The 22,887-nt window shown below is 40.5% G+C and overlaps 1 protein-coding gene across 17 annotated transcripts in view; it reads right to left on the reverse strand.

Annotated features, from left to right (window-relative positions):
• Positions 1-252: 252 nt before the first annotated feature.
• IQSEC1 (IQ motif and Sec7 domain ArfGEF 1) overlaps positions 253-22,887 on the reverse strand; it is a 282,079-nt gene continuing 259,444 nt past the window's right edge. For 11 of the 17 annotated variants that reach the window (XM_032120908.1, XM_032120906.1, XM_032120914.1 and 8 more), the window contains 8 exons: positions 21,491-21,630; positions 19,941-19,970; positions 18,635-18,760; positions 17,236-17,335; positions 13,860-14,033; positions 12,509-12,685; positions 6,244-6,293; positions 253-4,893 (listed from right to left, as the gene is read on the reverse strand). In XM_032120908.1, the coding sequence (XP_031976799.1) occupies positions 4,420-4,893; positions 6,244-6,293; positions 12,509-12,685; positions 13,860-14,033; positions 17,236-17,335; positions 18,635-18,760; positions 19,941-19,970; positions 21,491-21,630 (1,271 nt within the window). In that variant the 3' untranslated portion in view covers positions 253-4,419. The remainder of the gene's footprint in view (positions 4,894-6,243; positions 6,294-12,508; positions 12,686-13,859; positions 14,034-17,235; positions 17,336-18,634; positions 18,761-19,940; positions 19,971-21,490; positions 21,631-22,887) is intronic. The other 6 variants (XM_032120907.1, XM_032120912.1, XM_032120919.1 and 3 more) reach the window with 4 other exon arrangements.

Here is a 22,887-nt window from a genome sequence, read left to right on the forward strand (position 1 = left end):
ACCTGGCTGCTGGAGCCATTGCTCTTTAGTGACTCTAGAACTGAACTTATTACAGCACCACCACACCAATCCAAGCCTAGTGAGAAGGGGTCACAGACTCCACTCACCAGCTGATCTTTAATTCTTGGCCCCTCTGAAGTGAGCAGCAGAAATCCCATTGCCTCAGCAGGGCCAGGATACCATTGGAAGGAATTTCCTTCATTTCAAATATGAAGAGTTGAAGCTCTTGGATTGCACGAAATGAGAAACAAAGAGTTTTAAATGATTTATTTGATTTCTCCACATGATCACAGTTATAGTTTTACATCAATAGGGTCTGTTACTACTTACAAACAGAATGCATATTAAAATGAAAGCACTCCTTTCTTCCCCAGAGTTACAAAAGGGGTCTCGAGCCTCCCCAGAACAGAAGCTTCTTGTAAGCATAATGATTTTGAAGTCTTTAACAGTCTGCATTCAAGACCTAATTCTAACATTTTAATACAACTCAAAGCTGACTCAAGTTCCTAGCAGGAGATAGGCAACCTCAAAGTGACTGCAGACTTACAGTAATGCTAATTTACACACTATGTACAATTTAGAGAATTGTCTATTCCCCCTACTGGTCCCATTTTCACCACCCCCTTTTCTCTTTTCCAAATTGAATCTTGTTATTGGTTCCACTTTTCTTTTAAATATATACACGAGAATCCATTTTGCAGGCAAGAAGTGCGATGGTATTTTACAAGGGAACAGCAAAATGCATGCTTAACTGCAGAAAACACACAGCTTCATATGGAACAGCAAGTCAACATCTAGAGATTCAGTGTTTAAATATCTGCTGACCATCTTTCAGCTCATTTTATCAAGAAACAAGAGGCTTCTGCTGCATGCAGTACATGATGGGAAAATCATTCTACACTGTATGTTAGACTTTTTTTTTAGCAATACAAGACGCACATTATATTAGGATGAACTTTGTTTTCTGTTTTTACACTGTTTTACATTTCATTCTTAACTTAAAAAAATAAAAACCCCAAATATATATTTGATTGTTGTCCCAGAAAAGATGTTTTTTTGTTGCCACACCTTCATTCTTTACGTTTCCCTTTCATTTGTTCAAATCAGCATTACTGCTTTGCCACATTGTTTTTGGGAAGAGAGAACCACGGTCACTCTATGCACTTCTGTACCACTTTGTAATTGGCAATGGCATCTGAGAAAAAACCTTCTCAATTCTACTCCTGCCTGCAGGCTGAAGAATTCATTTTAATTCATTTTCTTAACCCTACGCAATGTTAAGTGCTGGAATTTTCCTATTCTAGGCATGACCCACACTGCCCTAAGCAACTGGTAATCAAGGACGGAGTCAGAGAGGTTTTACTACAACCCTAAACAAGCAGCAGAGGTCTGGAGACTTGTGCTGGCACCAAGACACGTTTGTTTGGTTGGAGTACATAGAAACACATAGTCTAAGAAACAAAACAGAACAAAACTAGGGAAAAAAAAAGTCAAGTCCACTGTTTCTCCTCATTGGCTTGAAAGAACAGAGTTTCCAAATCGTGTGCTCTCACATGACCAGTGTTGGTTTCTAACCAGCCTCAAAATGAGCTGTGATTTCACACATGCAGCTCCTGCACCCCCAGGGCAGGCCCAGCCTCCTTCCCCGTGTCCATGGAACCATGTGGAAATGTTTCTGTGCATGCACGTTTGTGACATCTCCTGAACACTTTGGTTCACAAATACATTGATTGCACATGAAAATCAGTGGTCAGGCACTAAACTGTGGCTTACTCTTTCAGTACAGAATATTTATATGTAACTCTAATTTAAATGAATGAAAGGGTTTTTTAAACATAAAGCAAATGCAGATCTGGGAGATTTAACATCTTCAGTGTTAATCAACACAGTGAATCCGATTTTCCTCTCCACTGCTACTGCATATTCTGCCTTTATTCTGTACACAGAATTTTACTTATATTATGCCTCTGCATCTGAAACAAGTACAGACTCCATCACCCAGTGAAGAGGAGCCTTCTCATCTCTGTTTTAATAAAAAGATGCAGTTTCTGAGAGATGTTTGTACCGGAATGGTTCTTTATCTTTTCTGGAACAACCTATAAATTACAGTTAGACTCTACTATTGGTACAGATGTATGAAGAAAAGTCTACATATTGAAATATGTTATCACTTTACTTCAACTAATATCAACAGTAACACTGATATATTTTGCAATTATACAATATGTAGAGTGTAGCCTCACACTAATAACATTAGATGACATGCAGACAGTTCTACTTTCCCTTATAAGAACAGTATATATTTTTTAAACTGCAAGGAACAGAGCCTCAGGGGACCCAGGTGAGCCCTCTTAAGGTAAGCCGCAGAATTTGGAATAGAATGATACAGAAAAATAATAATCACTTGCTTTCTTTTCATGGAGATCGTTCAGAGGAGAAGGAGCAGAAGGGGAAAACATATTGCACATGTGTGAAACAAACGTGGACTGCTGGAAACAAAAGGCTCAACTCTAGATTGCTGTATTTGCTCTCTGTGGAGGTTAAAAAAGTGCTCAGTTTGCAGTTTTGCTGGTATTGTGGTACCCATGGTATGAAAGGGAAAAAATGACTGAACCTCTCCCATCCCCCCCACATTAGAGGTGCCATGAGCCAGCCAACGTGACAAGTCACTCTGCTGCTCTCATGTCCTCCTAATTTGGGACACTTTTATTACTGTTACGTGGAAACCCGCCTGGTTGGAGCTGTGATTACTTTTACCCATCTCTTACTGGAACTTTTTGCTCATCCTCTTCAAGGTTTGCTTTTAGGCTGGTACAGTTTTGCAGTTGTGATTCCTTTGTCTCTACTGTTTAGGTGTTAAGTCCTTGCAGTGGCTCAAAGTGCTGAAACTACAAAGTAGGTGCCATGGATGATTTTGTACAGGATTTCGGGATACAAATTGTATAGAAATTTGCAAATGGTTTGGTTACAACATGTAAGCAACAACAGCACAGCCTATTTTTATGTGATGTCTTGCAACTAACTGGACTATGGAAGTGAGGGTTTGAGCATAAACTCAGCCTGCTGAGTGCCGGGTGCTTCAAACTAACAAATGTGATGAGTAAAAATGGTAAAGCCACTTTGTTGCTAGCACATGGCTACATGGAATTACAGATTTTTTATTTTTTTAAAATATATATATATATATAAAAACCCTATACTAAATTCTAAAACAAACCTTCAAGTTTTAGAGCACTTCCACTGGAAACACTCTGGACTAGAATTCAGCTTCGTTGGGGGTAAAAATGAGAAATTATGGTAAACAGGAACCAAAGTAGCTGAGAAGGATGGAGGTTTGCCATTTTCATGTTTGAGATGAATGTTTTTGCAGTGTTTACATGCACCTGGCGGAACTCTTCCCGTGTGGTCGTTCAATCCATATGCTTACAAAAGAAATGTGGATCATGTAAATTCACAGTTATCACAGCCTTTAAAGTGTCTAAGAACTTGTGTGACCAATGCTTGGAGGTACCCCCTGGTAAGCGGGCACCCTACATTGCTACGGTATAATTACTGCATCTTAACGAGTTTGCTTACCTGAAATAGCAGAGCAGCTCTAATACTGATTACATATGATATCATCGTGTTAATAAAATAAGGATTTATACAAAGCAGTATTGGACTACAACATTTAAATGCTATGTTACTTGGCACATTTAGTAATGATTGCTTAGAAATCTTAACAAGTCCAGGGGACTTGTGATGAACGTACTGAAATGTCTGAAATTGGTTTCTAACGTTTAATGTTTTTGGTCTACTCTTTCATATGCTATTCATCTATTATACTGTCCTATCAAGTAAGTGGAATTCCTTGTAAAGTCTATATTGCTAGTTTTGTGGACTGAAAAAATTTCTTTCCAAGCACAAATGTTAACTATACAGTATATATATATTTATATGTATATATTTATATTATATAAAGTTTACTTACGTACTTTCATCAACCATATCAGGTCTACTTATTTTTTTTGCCCATTGAGAATAAAAGAGCAAGAATGCAACACTTGGTTCTGTCTCACTTTTTTTCCTGTGTTTTTTTCATAGGCTAGCTTTTCATTATGCGTGTAAAATTGTCCAGGGATTTGGTGTAAAAGGTAGCTTTCCTCAGATTCAGCAAGCAGCATGTTTTCAAGGCAAGTTTGGAAATAAGAACTAACCAGATGGTGGTGAACATCTATCCAGTAGATAAGTAAAACCACTATGTCCTGGGCTAACCGGAATTATTTTATTTAGTAACAGCAAGCCTTTAAGCTCATTAAACGGCCTAGGTAAAAACTGACGGTGTGGTCTGTTGTCTGCTGCAAGTGCCTTTGTAGCTGGCTTTAAAACTAGAGTTACGAGGAGGGTCTTTAGGCCTAGACTAGGCCTAGGTCTTTAGGCCTAGACTATGGTGCTGATGCCGCTGTGTTTGGGCTTGGTGCTGGCGGAGGTGGCGGGCGGCGGGGGCGGCCCGTGGTGGTGCGGGCCGTGGGCGGGGTGCGGGCCGTGGTGCGGCGGGTGCGGGCCGTGGCCGTGGCCGTGCGGCAGGAACGGGGCGTGCGGGCCGTGGCCGTGCTGGTGGTACTGGTGCGGGGCGTGCGGGGGCGGGTGGTAGTGGTGGTGGTGGTGGTAGGGCGGCGGGTTCTGCACGTGGCAGTACTGCGCGTGGTGCGGGTGCGACGCCGCCGCCGCGCCCTCCGCGTGGTGCGGGGGCTGCGGGGCCGCGGGGCCTTGGGAAGGGGGCTTGCCCCGCTTGCTACCGAACAGGGAGCCTAGGAGTGAGGAGGAGTTGGGCATAGTCTGGTGAGGGCGAGATGGACACTCTCGGGTTGATGTAGCTCTTCGGCGCATGTGAGGACTGCTAATGATGGACCCCTAAAAAGAAATTAATAGAAAATAAAAATTAAAAAAAAAAATCTTGAAAGGTTGGAAAAGAAGTTCACACTGACCCACAAACTCCTCCTTCAGGGTTCACATGGGCGGATTATGTCATGGGTTCAAGGGAAAATTTTATCTCCACCTTCCCTACGTTGCCAATGGGGCGCTCATGCCCTTCTCAGGGGATGTTAAGCATTGAGTGATTTTCTCTCAGTACTTTGACATCAAACCATAGGACTTTAAATTTAAAAAAAAGTCATGGAAGAGTAACATGATATAAGACCTACGAGTGTGCTTTTAAAGGAAAAATACATTTTAAAATACTGCAAAAAATACCATACTTGCTTTTTTTACCACAAGGAAAAAAAAAGCTACATTAAATTCAACCTAAACAGTTAAACATACAGCAGCAAATATTACAGTTACAGTTCATATTTTAAAACGGTATTTAAAACTTTATTTATAGTGGTTTTCCACTACTACATGTGACAGTGCTGCTTCTCAGGCCTACCTCTGCATTTTGTGTTAAATGGAACCATACCATTTTTGCCACTAAGATTTCTATGTGGTTGTATTGTTCTGACCTGTGGTCTAACATTCTCTATTATTTAGCCTGGAATTTAGTTGCTGGAAGTTTGGGGTTTGTATTTTTAAAGAGTTATGGGACACAACAGTACTTAGGCAAAGTGTGCTAGATTTAAACTGCAATCTACCTAAAGCGAACACAAAAAAAATAAAGGAGAGGAAAAAAAAAAAGAAAAAAATCTGCAAGCTGAATTCAGAGACATGAACAATATATATAAATGGTTTGAAGATGAATGAAATCTCATGAAATCCACATTGAATTCACCTATCTTAATAGTTTTTTTATCTTCCCATGCCCTATCTGTGCAATTCCATGGTGTCATGACTGCATACATTTAGCAATTGAACTCGAAAATAAGCAATGGGGATGGTTGAGCATGACAGTCAATAGTTAAAGCTAAATATCAAACAGCAAGAACAGTGTACTTGGTAACAAAGAGCAAGTGGGCTTTTAAGCTGGGACCAGACTGAAATGGTGGCAAAAGGACACATCATATCCATTTAACCATGCTTGCAGGAACAAAGGGAACAAGGTTAGCTCAAACCAAAAATGGCATTGCTCTAAAACAAGCTGTCAGTGCTTTGTAAGCTGGAAGAATACGGAGTGAGAAGCCTAGGCATGCATTTTATTTGTGGCAGGCAGGTTATATATATATATATATATGTTAGAAGAAAAAAGAGCAAAAAAATATATGTATATAAAAGAAAGGTTTGAAATGCACATCATCACATCCAGCTAGACATCAGGAACTTCCTACTTACTTCCATATTGCTGTCTAGCGATCCTGCACTGCTGCGTCGCCCACGCTTGCCTGCCCAGGACATGCAACAGCAGAGATTAGAGACTGCGACACGACCGGCGCCCAAGAGCTGCGGCCCCGCGCCGGCCGCACAACCTCACAGCTTTGGGGCAGCAGGGACTGCAACTCTCTGCACCTGGCTGGGTTTTAAGGGGTTGAGTGGTAATTTGGAGGGTTGTCGTCGTTGTGAATCAACCAGCACGAGCGGGGTGTGATTATTTTTTTTAGATTTGCACAACTCTTTAAAGTACGTGTGTTTTAGCGGCTGGGTTTAGTGCTGTGGTTGTGATGCTGAGCAGCAATGATTTGAATATGGTTGGTTTCCTGGAATCTAATTGGCTATGAAGGTTTTTTTTTCTTTAAGCATTGAGATTTACTTGTGGGGTGGCATTAATTTAAATGCAAAATTTAACGTTGAAATATTCTGAACTTCAGTGTGGGGCACTGTGAGGGGCATCGGTTTTATCACTTCATCGGTTTTATTGTTTCATCAATTTTATCCTTTCAATTTCAGCTTTGAACCTCAGTGGATTTCATACAATCTTCTTTCATGAGGTTTAAAAAAAACTAAACTTAATTTTTGATCAGTAAATCTGGAATCTGTCTTGACATTATGGCTAGACTTTGTTTGTTTAGCTGTGCAGTGCTTTATCTTAAGTATGGTGGATTTGCCCTCCAACAGTCTCAAATTGCAAAGACATTTGCCTAAACCCACACGTGAAACTCCAGACTCTGCCTAAAGAGCCAGAAGACCTCAGTGGCTGTACAGGACACAGGATCCCAGATTTTCTTTCTCACTTCACAGCGGAGAAAATAGCATCTGGCTGCAGTGGAAATGGAGATTTTCAGAACATAGCTTGGGGAGCATTGCTTTGCAAAGTTTCAGAATGCTTTCCTGGCAGGGTGTAGAAACAAAGCTGAGCTTGGAAGAGCCCTCACGTACTCAGAGCTTCCCTAAAATCAGCATGGTTTTAGAAACCAAAGCTTTCTCAATGCTCTCTGCTTGCTTTCCTGCAAGGCCAAATAGCAAAGACAATCTCCACCCTGCATTGGCGCATTGCTGCCTTCGGAATCTTCTACTCGGAGAGGTGGTTTTGGGGGAGAATGTGAGGATTTCAGCATCACTGAACCAATGAGCGATGTACCCTCATCACAGACACCCCAAAGCCACCTGGGATCAGAACTAGGGAACACTGGAACTGGTCACAGAACAATACAGACTGCCCAAAGGATCAGTATGATCAAAAACTACCACCTGCTGGATTTACAAGCGTAATTTTGACCTCGTTGGTCACAGGACACTGCCCTGAAACACAAATTTCTCTTAAGAGCTACAGTTCCAGGGTACTGGAACATTTTTCCCTCTTACAAAGAGTTGCTCCCCAGTACAAACTCCTCTGCAGTGACATTAACTTGAGGGGAAGGCATTTGTGGTCAAGGTGTTGTGTTTGACTTGCTGAATTCATCGGGATTTGGAACGATTGCCCTGTTTGGGCTCTTTGTCAAAAGCTCACTGCTTCATCGCCTGCTGCAGTTTTAGCCTCAGCCAAACCAGAACTGTACTATTTTATGAGCCCCCCAAGAAAAACTGGGTTTGATAATCCCTTATTTTGACTTCTAGTCAGGCTTTGATATTTTTCTGCTCTGATAACGGGATTAGTACTGATTAACACTCCAATCACTCTTGCTTGCTGATGCAAACACACTGCGACAGCCACCTCGGAACTTAGCAGTCAGGGTTGCAAATAAGACTGAGAGCTGACACGGGGCATTAAACGTGGCCAAAAATGAAGGAAAACACAACAATCCAATGCCTTTTGCATATGGCAGGAGTCACAGTCTGATCAAATAACCATGGACACAGTAAATACGGACAGAGAGCGACAGATGGAATTTTGCTCAGAATAACTTCAGGGCAAAGTAGTACTTGCAAAGCCAGGAACAAACAGAAAAATCCTACTCAAAATGCCTGTAATTTCCCTCAGATAGGCACTATCACTGTACAGAGGCTTTGTTCACTTTCTTAAAAACAAATTGAACCCAATTCTATGCTGACATGCAGTGTGATGGGAAGGCTATTCAGTAAATCCCCTGGAGCATTCCCTCTGCCAATGTGTGTTTACTCCAGACTGTTCCCTGGTCTTTGGGATGGCATCCCATTTCAGAAATGCCTCCCTAGAGCTCCAGCCTTCACATGCATCTCAGGAAAATGGTGACTCTCGGCTGAAATTGCATCTAGGCATGTACTGGCAGGCTAATTAGCAGCTGTGGTATAAAGCAAAGTGGTATTTATCAAATCTGAAGATTAGTTTTGCTTAACATGTTAAGCTTATTTTAATTTTTTAAGGCTGTTAGAGTGGGCTTTAATTTATTTTATAAAATTAAATTTCAATCAATTTAACCTTTTCTGATTCATTCCAACAATTCATTGATGTTAGATATGAATATTCCTTGTAAGAAATATCCCATATATGAACATGCATTATATGGGGCCAAGAATATTTCAAATTTATAGTAGAAGTATGAAGTGATTACAATATCTTTACAAACTTAACCATGCCAAAAGAAAATTGAGCTTCATTAATAAAATCCATTGCACCTTGCAGAACGGAGGTGTGCAGGACACACATCACAGGATGCGTGGTGATCTCACAGCTCAGGCTGCAGATCACTTCTGTACATGGAAATATTTCTCACTGCTACTCTGGAGTTCTTGAAACTCTCTTCTGGGCCAGTGAGATAACTGATAGCTAAACACTGTATTATGATCTGACTTTGTGTGTCTTGGGGAAAAAAGTTTGGAAAGAAGTTTGAAATTAAATTACTCTCCAATCATTAGGGAGACCACTTTTGAGGGGGAAAAGACTCTTCGTAACCTTCACATTTTCATCTTGTTTTCTGTGTGAAACAAGTATTGTCTTAAGATCTCACGCTGAAACAGAATTATTTTAATCCTGGAAATACTTGATGTTTTTGTTTTGGTTTGGGTTTGAAGCTGTCTTTATTGGTCTGTGGCTGTTTTGAGTCGAGCCCAGCTCCCAATAATAGGAACCACTGTACCACCCTGCACTTGTGCAGTCCTGCCTGGCTATGCCAGTTGTGTAACACTGGGGCAAACAATAAAATCACAGTTTTTAAACCAGTTCAGGGTGTAAATATTATTCCCACCCTATAGGTTAGGGATGTGGGAATAAAGTTTGATTTCCACTGTAAACTCAATGTGAAAGCACTGGGTCCCCCAGCAACTCAAAGTGGCTGGAATTCAAATTAAAGGACCTAAAATCAGTCCTGAAAAGTGGGAGAGATACAGACTGGGAAACACAACCAGTCCAATCCTTCCTGCTCTGCTTTAGTGACCAAATCATTCTTCCTGTGGAATAGTGGCCAGGAGGGAACATCACACTTTCCCCCATCTTTCTGTAAACTCATAAAACTCAGCTTTAGATGCATTAAAATTTGTCTGGCTTCTAATATTTTGATATAAATTAAGAAATTCAAAGTCTGGAACAAATAAATTAAGTTCTTCCTTGACTATAGCTCAAGAATGTGCAATAAAAATGACTCATTTCTCTTTTGAGAAAAATAAAGCACTAAATATTTTTAACATATTCACATCTTGGAACACTTGGATGGCACATTCTGTTTTATATTCCGTGGAGAGAACTGTCAATCCACAAGGAACAAGAGCATCTCTCAAATGAAGAGACCCTCAGCACACCCTTTCCACAGCTGTGAGTTGAGCTATTGTGGCAAATGCATGGAGCCACCCTCAGGAAATGATTCCTGAAGGACAAATGCTGCCTTTCTGTGCATTTCCAGCTTAGGAGGCAGAATCAGTCAGGGTATCAGCATTTGTCACATCTCGGAAGCTTCTGAATCATCACTCAGAGAAATTTAAAGTAATTTTTCCACAGCCACCATTTACTGGGATGTCTGGGGGACAGCAATGGATTGTTTTCCTAAATAGTTCTGTCATGTACCTGTGCAGCCAAATGCTGTTCAGTCACATTTCCCTTCACTGAATAAACAGCTAAAAATTTGGGGTTGCAATGTTTATTGGACATTTACCTGCCTTACTGCATAAGTATGCAACCAGGCCATTTTCTCATGTTTATTAGACTTATTTCTGATTAAATGTAGAAAGGGCCTCTCTAAAAATCCACTTTCCTACACACTCCTGTTCCTCCTCCTTGTTGATCCCGTGTTTCATCCACAAAAAGAAGATGAGGCAACCTCAGTCCCATTTTAGAGAAGCAATTTAATATGGGATAATCACTGGGGTGCAGTATATTCCTAACTGAAAGAGATTTCTTTGCTTTTCTATGGAGCATCTCTCCCATATTAAAAATAAAATTAGCCTCACATGCAAGCTATTCCCTGAGAAAAGGCAGGAAAGACATGGACCATCTCCCTGAAGTCACTCCACTAAATAACAAAGCACATAACAGGCAGGTCATTTCTCAAGTCAGTTGCACTGCACAAGACCAAACACAAACTCTCCATAATTCTCATCTATTTCAAGTTAAAATTAAGTTTAGTTGGGTTTAACAAACTCATTGATAAACCCTGCAGTCTGTGAGTGATTTCTACTTTTTGTCATGGAAAAAGGTTATTTTCAGTAATAAGCATGCCAGTTGTAGGCATGCCCTGTGAAATGGGGTTGTGATTACAAATGCTTGTTTGTTGAATTAAACCCATAATATGAATTCAAAGACATGGCAGTGTTTGAAAGAGAGGGATGAGTAATTCTGATGGAATGAAAAAATTAATCAGAAATCACATTTAGGGGTACAGATACCCACTGAACTCACATATTAACAATATGGTAGTTCTCATTCTAATGAAATAAAACCAAAACGATGGAAAAGGATGATGAAGTATCCTCAAATCAGAGACATAAAAGTGGTGAAGACTAGGGCTTGATCTAAAATCCACTGGAGCCAAGCAAGCACCAATATTCCACTTCAGCCTGATTTTGGATCAAGGGCCTAAGTCTTTTTAATGAAGCACATGGAGATATGAGTATGAAAGCCTAAACAGAGAAGAAAAGAATTGAAAGAGCTCACTCTCTACATATTTGTATGCACATACATATACCCACAAAACACAGGCTATCATTTCCGTTTACAACAATTTTATTTATTGCAGCATAGCTAAAATCTCTTCTTTAGTTAAAAAAAGGAAATAGGTAAGTAGTGTCTACTACCAAAGATATGCAGAATATTGAAATGATGACTACACTGTACATCATCACTGCAATTAAAAGAACAAAGCAGAGTATGTAACACAGCCTATGAACTAAAAAACAAGTAATTAAAAAAAATAAAGTTGCTACTATCCCTGAAAGTACTTTCTGAATAGTGGACATGGTGTTCAGATAAGAGTTCTTGTCAGTGACAGGAATCTTGAACACTGCAAGATTACATGGCTATGCCAGGTGTGAAGCAAACCATGAAATAAAACCATGCCAAACCTCCCCTGGCTTGCTTTGGCTAAAAAATCCCACCACCACTGCTTTCCAGTCTTTAGCTGTTTTAATCAGTTAATAAAACTTAAGACACATCAGTGGCTTGGTGGGTTATCAGCATTCTTGTCCACTAGGGCTTCTTTGGTTCTATTGACAAGAGTACTTCACAACCACCTCTTTTGCAAGAATTAGGAGATATGTCTGAGTTACAAAACAAGAAAAGAGCATCAGGGACACACTGATTTACACTGCTCTAGACAGAATTTAGTAGGGCTTCACTCAATTTCATTCATCCAGGTGGTAACACAGGTACACTTGAGCACAGAATACATAGAAAGCGCTCGTTACACAGAGACCAGCTTTCCTTTCCTTTCTAGGCCTACTCTGTGAGGGGGAGGAAGCAAAGGAGATGAAAAAAAAGAAAGGAAAACGAAGTGAATTACTTCTAGCACAAATCAATCATTTCTGTTTTATTAAAAACTTACAATTTTTCCTCTGTCTTCGCTGTCCTTTAAAAGTTTCTATAGCAACCTACAACGGCTTAAACGCTTTCAAACAGCGGCCGCTTAACAGAATGAGGATAGAAAAACCCCAAACACAAATTAACCACGAGCTGTGCCAGCTGAGGGGGGGGGGAAGTTATTTGGAAGTGTGAGATTCCAACACTGCTATTTCTGGAGGCCCAGAGCGAGCTGGGCTTTGTGGGCATGGTGGAGGCAGCTTTGCATGCAGAGAGCCAGGGAGGAGAGGCAGTGCTTACCTGCTTCGGACAGGTCCCGCAGCGAGGAGCTCAGCGCGCTCCGCTTCAGCCCCTCGCCCCCGGCGTAGCTGTCATCCAGGCACGCCCTGGGCAGGGTCCCGTTCCCAGAGTCCTTCTTCAGGCTGGAGCACTGGGACATGCTGGGACGCACCACCCCCTTCTGCTTCTCCAGCTCGGCTGCAACACACACACACACACACAGGGATTTTGCAGTTGGTGTTTGTTGGGATAAAACGATGGGGAGCGTCCCTGTGTCTGCAGGGGAGCAACGGCCAGAGAGGAGCTTCACCCCTCTGCCAACAGCTGGATGTGGAACGGGGCCTCTTTTGGAAAAATGGGATGAAATCCCATGTTTAGACACTCACGGGACTGCCAGCAAAACACAGTTTGTACCATGGCTTCCTTATGTGCTGCAAAATGATTAGAGGATCAGGGACATGGATTATTGATAAAGGGAACAAATCAATAACTATACAAGCAAAAGCCTGCAAGCAAAAGGCCTGCATGAGAAAAACCCTCCATGAGAAGTGCCTGCGTGAGAAACAGGCCTGAGAACAAAAAGGGACTTTTTGAGGATGTGCAGCTGTGCAGATAAGGCCAGGAGAAGGGAGGGTGAACTCTGAGTTCTTTAATCATAACTTAACTAGTAGAAGCTTGCCAATGTAGTCTAATGATGTAGAAGCAGAAATGCGCTTTGATAGGTTTGAGTCAATAAAGAGTTAACAAGCTGGGATACGATATAAGTGCCTCTGGATTGCTAATAAAGGGAGCTTGCTTTTATCAACCATATTGGCTGTGCTGCATTTCTCCCCCCGCTGAAGTCGCCGGACTTCTCCAACACTTACGGACTACAGGAATAGCAACACGGAAACCAAGAAAAATTCAGCTTATTGGAAGGGCCATCATTGAGCATTTCAGTGTGATGTAAACTACCCCCAAAATCCTTACTAGAATTCATGCTACAGATCACAGATCCATCTCCCTTCTGTCCAAATTATCCCTAAAAGTCTTGCTGTAATTTATGCTACAAATCACAGATCCATCTGTCCTCTGTCCAAATTATCCCTAAAACCCTTGCTGTAATTTATGCTACAAATCACAGGCCCAGCTCTCCTCTGTCCATTGTTATTTGCAGTTTGTCCAGGATAAACTTCTATTGCAGCTACACTGCAATAAATAGGAGTCAATGAACTCAGCTGGGGCTTAAGGCATTATTGGTTTTTCCTCCTTCTTGAGTCAAAGTCATGGAAAAACCCACATTATTTTGAACTTTTAAGGAGTTCTAATGTGTTATACACATATTCAGAATTTTCTTATTTTGATTAGCTGAAAAATGCTCTATTATATGTACCTTTGTACTTACACTCTATTCTGTGCTTTTCCATTTCCTGAACTTCTGCAATCGACTCCCTCAAATCATCTGTAAACTTCTTCCTGTCCTGAGGATTTGGTGCATTGAAATTTATGAGTACTTTGATATCTGCTCCTGGAACAGCTGACGTGAGCCGAATGCCATTGGGATAATCTGGAAGAAAAAGTCAAGACAAACTAAGCTCTGATTATTCCAATTGCTTTTCTTTTAATAAAAATACCCACCAAAACTGAAAGCTTTTTACTGATATTACCACAGAGAATACAAAGTCAGAGAAATAAAAGTCTGACGGCACAGAATTAGAATAAAAATCCCTAAGGTACATTGGAACAGCTTAACTGTCAAATACTGAACAAATATTGAGAGATATCTTTATGTAGCTGCTACCCTTAAGATACAATATACAATATATATGAAAAACACCAGGAAAAAAAAAAAAAGGCAAGAAACTAAGGGGATAATTTTTGTTTCATGGAACAGGTCCCATGACCTACTTTACCCACTTGGGCCCAAAGCTTTGCTGAGTTTAAAGGCTACTTGGAGACATTTGAAGTGCTACAAACTGTGACTTTTAACTCACCATTTGCAGGAAGACAAACACACAAGCAGGTACAGATTTAGTATTTCCTATTGAGTTGTCTTCCCTGTACATCCCACTTTCCTTTTTTTTCTTTTAAATAAAGTTAACATCACCTGTGAAATCACATACTGAAGAAGTAAAAGGACTGGTTTGGATTTTTCACCCCTCTTTTGACCCATATGATGGACATTTTCATAATAAAAGGCAGATTTTTCAGCAAACTGTCTTTGCCTCTTTGCTAGCTGTACTTCTGCAATTTTAACAGCTGGTCAGAAATATCTCCTGATTGAGGCAGAAGGTTCATTTACAGAAAGATACTCAGAATGAAAATACGTTCTGCTGTAGAAAACAGAATCAGTCTTTGCTTGAAGCAGAGTCCTGGAGCAATGGGGTGTCAGCAAACCTCAACATGTGCATTTTAACTCCATGTTTTCTTTTACTCAGCTGCCTTCCCCTCTTGGCTTGCTAAAGCTCTCAAATATTTATCTAAGTATTTGAGCCCAAGTTCAAGGGCTCCCATGTACTAAAACCTCTCTCCCTCAAGAGCCAGCAGATGATGTGAGGCACTCTACTCCCTCAAAGCCATGAGGTTTCAACAAGACTTCAACTATTGAGAAACCAGTGCAGGTGCTTGGCTTTGTTAGGATACCTTAACTTTGGCTTTTTTAGGGTACCTTAACTCCCAGATCAGAGCTGCCACTAAAAGTGAAGCAAGTCCATTTACAGTCCTCAGGGAAAACAGAGCAACTGTCCCGAGGCTCAGAGGGTGCAGAGGGGAAGGAGGGAGGAAGGATTTGGGGGTTTTGCTGGGATCTGCTGTCAACACCTCACACAGAAAACCAGCCAAAGTCCCCAGTGCTGGGCAGGCTCAGGTGGGATGTTGGGAGCACTGGCACAGGGAATGCAGCAAACAGCTCTGCACCACTCCAGGGGAAAAATAAAAATGCTTATGAAACCAAATAAAGAAAGCTGGCATCCCCAAAGTCACCTGGGCTGCCCCAACAGATGAACCAAGAAGGAATTTCCACATACCAAACACACATATTTAATTACCAGAGGTACTTCTCTGCACTGTATTGATCAAGCATCGGGAAACACCCACATCAGTATTTCTGGGTTTCAGCACACTCTCTCCTAAGTGATCTGCTCCCCCTCTATATTTTGTTAGTGATTTCGACTGAGAATGTAAAATATATTTCCCTTATGGCCTATTTATTTACTAGAGATATGTGACATTGTTTTCCCTTCTGGAGCTCACCCATCCCTCAACATAATTGACTTCTATCATTAAAAGTCCATTCTTCTATCACCAGTGCCAGCCATGTTGTTCAGCCTCACCAGCAGCCAAACCAATATTTTTGTTGCTTCTGCTTTAGCAGCAGTGAATTTTATTCCCTTGAAACCAGCTGATTGTGACAGCTGCTCCACACAGAGTTCCTCAGAGCTCTGGCCAAAATAGCCCAAAGCTTGCTGGGGACAGGGGAGACCAAGAATATTGAATTTTACAAATCACAGGGGACAAATACATCTCTTCCTCAACTGGAAAATAGTGCACCCCACCTAAGAGGCACCAACACTACAGTACAGTCTGCTCACTGATTCACTGCAGGGAATTCAACTCGGAAGCCCTGCTGAAGTGCCTCAGTTAAAATGTCTCCAGTTCACAGGGAGGAATCCAGTCCTTTACTTCTTGATTCTGTATAGATATTTTTAAGTTTATTTGATTAGTGTTTCTACTTAGCATGCTTGTATTTTAAAAATATATTTATTTTATTTAACACGGCATCAGAGAATTATAAATCCTTCTATTTTTAGTAGAATCCAGGACAGGCTTAGTTGGCCTTCCCCTCCAAAAGTGAATTTTATATTCACAAGAGAGGAGAGAATGCACAAGAGAGGGAGAATGCATGTGTAAGCCCAGAAATAATCTGTGGGCTACAGAGCTGCTGTGAGCTCTGCAAAACCTTCCCTTTGGAAATCTCCAGAGGCTTTGACTCAGTAACAACAATGGCTTTTTAGGGAGCACATTCTCAAGGACAAGGCAAAACTGAGAACCTTCCATGACAGAAAAGCAAAGGAACTACTGCAGCTCACACTGGGCTGTACCCAATTTATCAGGGGGGTGAAGGTTTGGTCACAGACCATGAATTCAGTCAGGCTGTCTCCCCATGTTCCACACAAACAACTCTGCTCTGCTCTCACTACTGATGCTGTCTTTGGGTTCAGCAGCAGGATTTTAGCAAATTATTTGGGTTTTTGTCTAAGAAGCATTAAAGATAAAAAGAACATTGGACTGATGCAGATTGCAAGAGACATAAACAAAAGGTGTCGGAAAATCAAAGTTTATGCTTTGTATTTAAATTTGAGGCAGCATACCTTACCTAGGCAAAGTTAAGCCATAAATCAAGAAAATAAATTGTGTTTTGAATTACACATATCATTATAAGAGTCATTATTTATTACCATTCAGTTCCAGCTAGCTGTACCACTGACTCAGCCACAGATGCGTTTGTTTCTTGACAATCATTTTATTCTTTACAAGTAATCACAAACACATTTGGGGAGATTTGGGTTCTGACTACAACCAAAAAACTCTAACAGCAGCCTTGCTGTTTTATATGCTGACACATCTTCTTTTAAACTTTAGAACTAAGTTAAAACCAGAGCAATTTTATTCCTAAACTCTGAATCAAGCCCTGTCCATCCCTTTCACTTACAGCATTTTTGTTTTACTTATGAACAAAGTGGTGCTCTAAAAAGAGAGGAAATACTTACACTGGTTCTCAAAGAGAAGAACTTGCATTCCATAGAGGGAAAAGGACTGTCGAAAACTGTATGTAACAGAATTCTTCTTCTTCTGAAAAATCTTGGTCACCTGAAAGGTATCAAATAAACAAAGTGAAATATTCCTTCTACCAAATGTGCCTGTGGAAAATTATTGTTCTGAAGAATTAGCATAAGAGAAAAAATTTTATTTAAAAGAAAGCTATAAATCTGTCAGGAAATATGCACTTGTCATTTTTTACATTTTTTTTTTTAAATGCAACTGCTGTATTTAATTTCCTGCTACTGAAGAAACCAGAGCTCTGCAGCATCACCTCTCTAAAGCAGAAGGGTTAATATTTTATCCAGACACAAAGCCTTCATGTTCTCTCTTCTCCAGAACTCTACTTCTTGAAATTCCAAAGCCAAAAATAACGGTGCATCCTTTCTGTGCTAGCAAAAAATGAAAATATATTTAAATTATCCTTAAGCCCCGCCAGATTTAGGTGCTACCACACTGCCAAATTTTGTCTATATTATTCCCCAAACAGTTTGATAAAACTACTGATATCTGAAGTAATAAAAAATAGCAGAAAACCTGTAACCAGAGGTGACAATGTTCCACCAGTTTCCACTCAGGCTCCCATTTAGAACTCCCAGGTTACACTCAGAAGCAAAAGGATTAAAGGGTCTGCAGGTATGTAAAAAACTACACACAATACATTGTGTGTGTGAGGTGTGCCTTTTTCATAACAAAATATGAAATATTTAGTGTAGGTCTCAGTTCTCAGGTAACAGCCAAGTACATTCCAAATGGAGTGCAACAAATTTTCCTATTTTTAAGAGTAAATCAACCACATAATTCCAAGCTGTCCCTTAGTTCTGTATGTCTGCTTTTCAAAAGACTGGGTCAAGTTAACGTCTGTGAGGATAAGTGCACACTGGAAAGTAAAGTCACCTGTAAAATCTGTTTCAACAGATCCTATTCCTATTTCAATGCACAAACAGATCTGGTTTATAGAACATCTGGGGAATACAACGTAGGATGTAATTTTGGTTTTCCACAGGTACCTTGAATTCATTATTCATGGAATAAATAATGTCTCTGTTTATCCATTAGGGCAAGGGGTGAACTGGAGGTGAGGTTTTTTTCTTTATAGTAAAAGCTACTGCATCAAATACTTTCTTACAAAGAGTGTAGCCATCAAGAAAAGGCTTCAGTTTAAAAGCAAATTATAGAGAGTTTAAAAAATTAAGATATAAATCTCTTAATCATCCCAGGATTGCTGGAGTACAGGGAAACAGATACAACAGATACTTATTTTTAGGAATGCTCATGTACTTGATTGCCAGTGATTTCATGGAGATAGGATTTCTGAATACCTCACTCTCTCTGCCTGGAAATACATACCACGAGAAGATCATTAAATAAAAATATTTCTCGTTGGTGCAATCCAAGCTTCTGAGGTTTATTTGGATCTGGAACTTCAAACAGCCTACAGTAGCAAACAAGCCTCCGGTGGGGGAGGGAGAGCACCTGCAATAATACAAAAACTCATGGTTCATATAACAACTTCTAGCCAACAAAGAGCATTTTTCATACACAGAATCTTTTTTAATACTTCAAATATTTTTACCTCTAAGCCCATTAGACCTTTCAACCAAAGAACCAACAACAGGAACATAAGGAGTTTGTGTGACAAACTTGCACTACATTCAAACTTCATCAAAGTTCTTCTCTAAAATGCTCTCTTAACAGCCTGCTGCCCTGTACAGGGATGCCAGTGGAAGCTCTACTGGGGCTAGAGTTTTATTTTGTGAAATGATAAAAACATGGAAGAACTTGAGATTAACCTGAGTGGAAGCTCAAGGCAAGGGATGGTTTCTTCCACGAGTATTTTTATTATCATTAGAAGGATGTAAAGCAACTTTAGATTTTGTGAGATGCTATATGTTACTTTTTGTCAGCCACTGAGTTAATTCAATTTGTTCATTCCCTAATACCAGCGAGATGGTGACATCAGGACAAAGTAAGTGCATTTTCAATATGTCTTGTTTTCTCAAGCCAGCAAGAAAAACAAGACTGAGTTTCCATGTTTTTATTTGAAATGTCTGCTGAAGGCATCTCTGAAGCTGCTGAGTGAGACTTAATTTCTTTCAAATGCAGATGGTGAGATCTGATTAACAACACAAAAAAAATCCATAAACTGGCGCATTATAAGAACAGTTTAGCTTTATTACTGACCATGCCTGTAATTTAAATCTGGCATCAATATTTTCAATGTTCATCTACTGTTCAGAACTTTAAAATTAACTGGCAGTATCTTTCCAGAGTATCATTCAATTCTCCAGTGGACCAGAAAGAATAAACACACCACAGCTCATGTGGAAAGGTGAGGTGCAACTGTGATTTAATGATTTGTTTATTCCTTACTGGCTAATTTCTACAGTGATAATATTATATAAAATAAATAAAAAGCGTACTAAAAGGTCTAGAAGACCCTTGGCAATAAATTAAGCAGCCTCTGGGGAATACATTTTTAAGAAAATCTTTATACTTTGGAGAGTTTTTACTATAACACTTAGAAAATTTTGCCTGAAAGAACAGCAGTAATGTAAAATTCTAAAATGTAGCAGAACACCTTACTGCCAGTTTAGGAAAATGCTGCCAGTTACAACGACTATAAATTTTCAAGGATTAGGAGAGAAATACCTACACAACCAAGTCCATGGTGCAGAGATCCAATCTACAGTAGAAAGACACATACAAGTTGATTAAACTTCAGAGAAACACAGAACTGTATCATAGCAAGTAAATACGGCACGCTCTGACTATGACTAAATGCCTATAAAGTAAAAACAAATGTAGCTATCAATAAAGACTGTTGCCTGTTTCCTAAATTTTCTTGCACACAGTTAAAAAGTCTCCCACCAGAAGAATCCTTCAAGCTAGGACTCCACCAAGGGCATTGTTTTCTTAATCCCATTTAATTTACAAGGTCAGGATTAGTTTTAGGATTTGAATTGGCACATGTCTGAATAAAAAAAGAACCATGGGAATAAACCATCTCCCACAGAAGCCTATATATAAACCTGAATCCCCAATTACAGAAACAAAGTTTCATATGAAAGCCTAAGTGCCTGAATATTGACTTCAGAGTATTTATTTCCCTTCTTCTCAAAAACAGTTACGAGCTTTTATTAAAATTTTGCTTTCTTTCCTCTTCTTCTTCAAAGAGATCTCCTCAGCACGTTCTTTACTGGAAACAGACCTAAATCAGATTTTTGGTGGTCCCTCATTCCCTTCCCCCATCGCTGACTGGGGCTTGTCTGAGAAGAGATTACAATTCAAAGCTCTTTAACAGTTATAGGGAGCATCTTGGGATTTTTCTTTTCCTGAAGAACAAATCCCCCAGCCCATCAGACCCTGCTGCAGTAAAGTTCTCTGGAGATGGTAAAAACCAGATACATGGCTTCAAAACCATGCAGGTCTTGGGGTTTTTGGTTTTGTTCTGGGCTGCCTTTGTGACACCTGAGACGAAGGTTTGAATTCAGGAAGGCTGGGCATCCACTGGTCCCTCTCCACATTAGATACCATGGTTAGCATGGAAAATACTGGTCTTAAAACCTCTGTGCTCCTGAATTGACAGTAAAATGCTGTGGTCTTTCTTTTCTCTCTCCTTTTCCAAAGATGCTTTGAAGATTTATTTATACAGCAAAATATTTGAGGACTTGTCCCACAACAATCCTATGTTTGCATGCTCAAACCCAGCACCAGAATCCCTGGGATCTGATTTCCAGATATGTCCTGAGATAAAATGACCCCTGACAAATCCCAGGTCATGAAGGCAGCTGTGGAGGTGACAAAGATGCTGATGTGAACAGAAGTTCTCTGTTACTCTTGTAAATTACGGAGCCCTAACTGACAGCACAAGTTTTGAAATATGGTTCTCTATAACATCACATTAACAAAGCACTTTCATTCTTTAGAAATCAACAAGAGAACTGCCTAAAATGCACTTATTTCAGTGTAATTTCAGAATTGTAAAGCTTCACATAAAGAATTTTAAGACTCCTAACATCATCACCCATGACTGCAACAACAAAATTCATCTGCATGGATACTCCAGAATTTAAGTCAACCTTGCAGGGAATTATTTGGACGGTTTCTGCCCTTTGCCGTTTACAGACCAGTCTGTACTGGTGAGCAGCACAGCTCAGTTGCTCTGTCCTGCCAGTGGCCCAGGGCCGAGCAGAGGGGACTCACCGGTTTCTTGCCCACGATGAGCTTCTCCACCTTCTGCACCTGGGACACGTGGTCCTCGTTGGTCTTCAGCTCCCGCTTGCGGATGCGCTCGTAGATCCCGATCAGCATCTCCCGCGGGATGTCCTCGCCGTCGTCCACCCCTGCAGGGCCAAGCTTCTGTTAGCAGGGCTCTGACAAACACCACTCGAGGATAAAACCCTGGGCAATCGCTGTTTTCCTGCACTCCCAGTGTTGCCTGGCTGCAGATGTTTGTGCTGGTTTTTCCCAGATGCCAGCCAGCACCTCCTGTGTGTCCCTGTGCCGCCTCACCCAGGCAGAAGAAGTGGTGTGAACGTGATTTAAGCACTGATTTTGGTCCAGAAGGTCGCTGCCCATACACCAAGACACTCATGGAAATCACACAGGTTTGGGGTTGTTTTGTTTTAAAAGTCCAGTCTAAAACTAGGACATAAAAAGGCTGATTTCCTATATTATTTTTGTTTCTTTCACATTTCCTCTGTTTGGTATTAAAGCTACAGTGAGTTAAATTCCTTTTTAGACAATAAAACCTCCATATGGCATTGTCGTAGGAATACACCACTGGGAGGAAGCAGAAGAACCATTTCATTTTGCCTCTGTCTCAATATGACTCAATGCTGTTCATGAAATAATTTCCTATGTGAGAACCTTATGAAAACCCAGTAAAATTAATTTAACCAATATTTCCTACAAGATTTCAAAAAGAACTAATTTACCCTGGAAAAACAAATCAAGAAAATAGCCCAGATCCAATATTATTGTTTAGCACTGAGTGATTATCATTGGCATGGCATTCTATCTAACAAATGCCACCCTGTCTTGAACGCTTGATCCTGAATTTTTAATAGCGGTGGAAGGAGTCCAATTTCAGTAAGTGACTGAAAGTTGGATTTTCTGGGGACAGGGAGATGCATGTCTCTTTTCTAAACAAGTTTTTAAAGCAATAAACTCTTATCTCCCATTCAGAAGCAAAGGTAGAATATTTTGTCACCCAGTGGAACAACTGCTCCCATAAAAAACACAGTGATAAAATACAGTTGGTTTGCAGACAGAAGCAATCAAAACCACGTCTGCTCTGTCCCACATGGCCAAGCCTCCCACAGCCCACCCTTTGTGATGCAGAGATTTAGAGCTGCAGCAGGGTAGCCTGTTACAAAATGCCTGCAGTAACAAGGACTGCTGGCATGCACGCTGGAGCTCAGAGAGAATGTTCTGTGTCTAACTCCACAAATGTAACTGCAGCATTATGCCAAGAGATGCATATCAGGCCTTTTGGAGTATTTGTGGATTTTACAATAAAATCTCAGCACTGACTTAAACTTTGCTAAGCTGAAACATCTGCTAAGCACAGGTCGTTCATTGCTGCCTTATACCAATCT

This window comes from Corvus moneduloides, chromosome 11, assembly GCF_009650955.1.
Source record: "Corvus moneduloides isolate bCorMon1 chromosome 11, bCorMon1.pri, whole genome shotgun sequence".
In the NCBI taxonomy this organism is placed as follows: domain Eukaryota; kingdom Metazoa; phylum Chordata; class Aves; order Passeriformes; family Corvidae; genus Corvus; species Corvus moneduloides.